This window comes from Populus euphratica, unplaced genomic scaffold (assembly GCF_000495115.2).
Source record: "Populus euphratica unplaced genomic scaffold, PopEup_1.0 scaffold74.1, whole genome shotgun sequence".
NCBI lineage: Eukaryota > Viridiplantae > Streptophyta > Magnoliopsida > Malpighiales > Salicaceae > Populus > Populus euphratica.
In genome coordinates, this window is record NW_011499954.1 from 363,374 (window position 1) to 365,521 (window position 2,148).

The window sequence follows — 2,148 nt, forward strand, 5'->3', positions numbered from 1 at the left end:
TTTTTTCTTTAATCAAATAGTAAAAATGATTTAAACTGCTCTTTACACATTTGACTAGCATTATCTATTGCAAAAGAATTTCAAGTTTTGAGATTCCTAGAGCTTTGATGTTATTACTTTAAGAGTGTTTGAGAATTAACAAACCGTATTTTCTTTATGCGTTGTTTCAAAACAACACTCTTTATAATTGTTTGTTCTTTAATTATATATTGTTCCTATAAATATACCGTATAATTCTCAAACTTTACATTAAAAAAAAAAAAGAAAAAGAAAAAGAAAAAAAAGAATGCAAGATGGACATAAATTAATACAAACTGGGAAACATAACATTTCAGTAAGCATAAAGTTTAAGCCAAATGACTCACGATGACTTATTTGACAAACATACAGCACAGGGATGAAACTTTAGACCGGAACACACTAGAAATTCAGTGCAAATATTCAAGGATTGAAGTTGTTATTAAGCCAGTTCTTGGTAACATCGAATGGCAGCCTGAGATCTCTTGAACCAGTTCCAAAAAATCCAGGATGCCCTAAATCGCTTCCTCCATCACTGCTATCTCCAGCTCCAACATTTCCACGATGACGCATCCCGTGCAGCCCATGGAAAGGATTTTCACCAGTTCTGCTGCCTGAAAAACTAGTTCCTGGATGAAGCCCCGGTCCTAAACTCGCTCCACCTATATCTCCACGAGCGGCCAGCCAAGGATGCACGTTATTCACAGCAGCACTGTTGCCGCCCACGTTCTTGACATGAGGCAGCCACAGGTCATGGTTGTTTCCACCAGTACTATCGCTTCTTGTATCATTTCCTTGAGCCAACCCCAGATTAAAATTGTTTCCAGCACTAGTGTTGCCTCCTGGATTATATCCTAGGCCGTGAGGCAGCCAAGGATTAAAGCTGTTTCCAGCATTATTGCATCCTATCATGTTACTTCCAATAGGAAGCCCCATGTCAAAGTTGTTTCCACCGGAACTCTGGCCTCTTAAGATATCATTGTCATGAGGCAGCAGCCCCAGATGAAAAATATTTCCACCACCGATGTCTCCTATGTTTCTGCTTCGAGAGAGGCCCAGCCCAAAAATGTTGCTCGTACTGCTGCCTCCACCATCATTATGCCCAGGGTGGAACCCTATGTCAGCTCCCCCACCAGAGCCGACACCAGCAATGTTAAATGGATGTGGCAGCCCAAGGTCACTTTTGGTGCTGCTACCTCCAGCAACATTTTGCTCACGGTTGTTTATTATATCAGTGAACCATTGGTCCCATGGAACACCAGTACCATCTGCAGGATTGCTTCTGATCCCATCTCCAGGTTCTACAACTACTTGGCCTCCGGTTTCATCACCATCGCCATCATCATCCTCGTTAGGGTATTGAGGAGGGAAAGGACCCGGTGGAAGGGAAGCATCTTGGAGTGGCGGAATTTGTTGAAAATATTCAACCCTTTTCCTTATGTCCTTCATTTTCTCCGCTACCAACCAAGCTAAACCACACAATTGAGTTTGGTCTAAGCCATCGAATCCCTTATCTTGATAAACTTGTTGCATGAGGTCGGCCATCTCCAACTCCCTATTCTCCTTTAGGTGCTTCCTGAACTGATCATTTTGTTTTCCCATCCTCTCTTTCAGGTAACTTTCTTGATTCACCATCTTCTTACAACGCTCCACGACAGGAATGTTTTGGAACCTCGTAACAAGTCGTTGAACGTCGGGACGTGATGGCCAGAAAGCGGGTTCGGGATCATCTGGACTGTAGATGATAACAAAGGCCTCGAGACCACATAGTATGGTTAGTTCGCTCACTTTTTTCAGTAACCCAACTCTCCTTTTCTTGAGGCTAGCTTTCCTAGCAGCATTATTCACTATCCACATAAGCTTAACCTTCTTTCTCGCCATGTTTGCTTTTCACTCGTGCTCTCAACCAAACCCAGTGGGAGGTCTATATAACGGGTAACAAGAGTGACAGAGGATAGCGAAGCATTAAATGTAGTGGCCAAAATTGGGAAAGGGCAAAGGAAAAAACCGTCACGGCCATATTGGATTTTAAGAGGTTATCTGGATTTAGGTTAAGAATCCAGAAGAAAAGATTCTATAATTATGCATTTTTGGAAAGAGTATAAAATTTATTTGCTTGCTATGGTAGGA

The 2,148-nt window shown here is 42.1% G+C and overlaps 1 protein-coding gene across 1 annotated transcript; it reads right to left on the reverse strand.

Annotated features, from left to right (window-relative positions):
- Positions 1-441: 441 nt before the first annotated feature.
- On the reverse strand, positions 442-1,899 carry LOC105138226 (uncharacterized transmembrane protein DDB_G0289901-like). Its single transcript, XM_011044267.1, has one exon. The coding sequence runs from the start codon at positions 1,897-1,899 to the stop codon at positions 442-444; it is 1,458 nt and encodes a 485-aa protein (XP_011042569.1).
- Between the last annotated feature and the right edge of the window lie 249 nt (positions 1,900-2,148).

Coding starts and splice junctions, on each gene's coding strand:
- LOC105138226 (XM_011044267.1), bottom strand. CDS start 1,899: ATGGCGAGAAAGAAGGTTAAGCTTATGTGGATAGTGAATAATGCTGCT.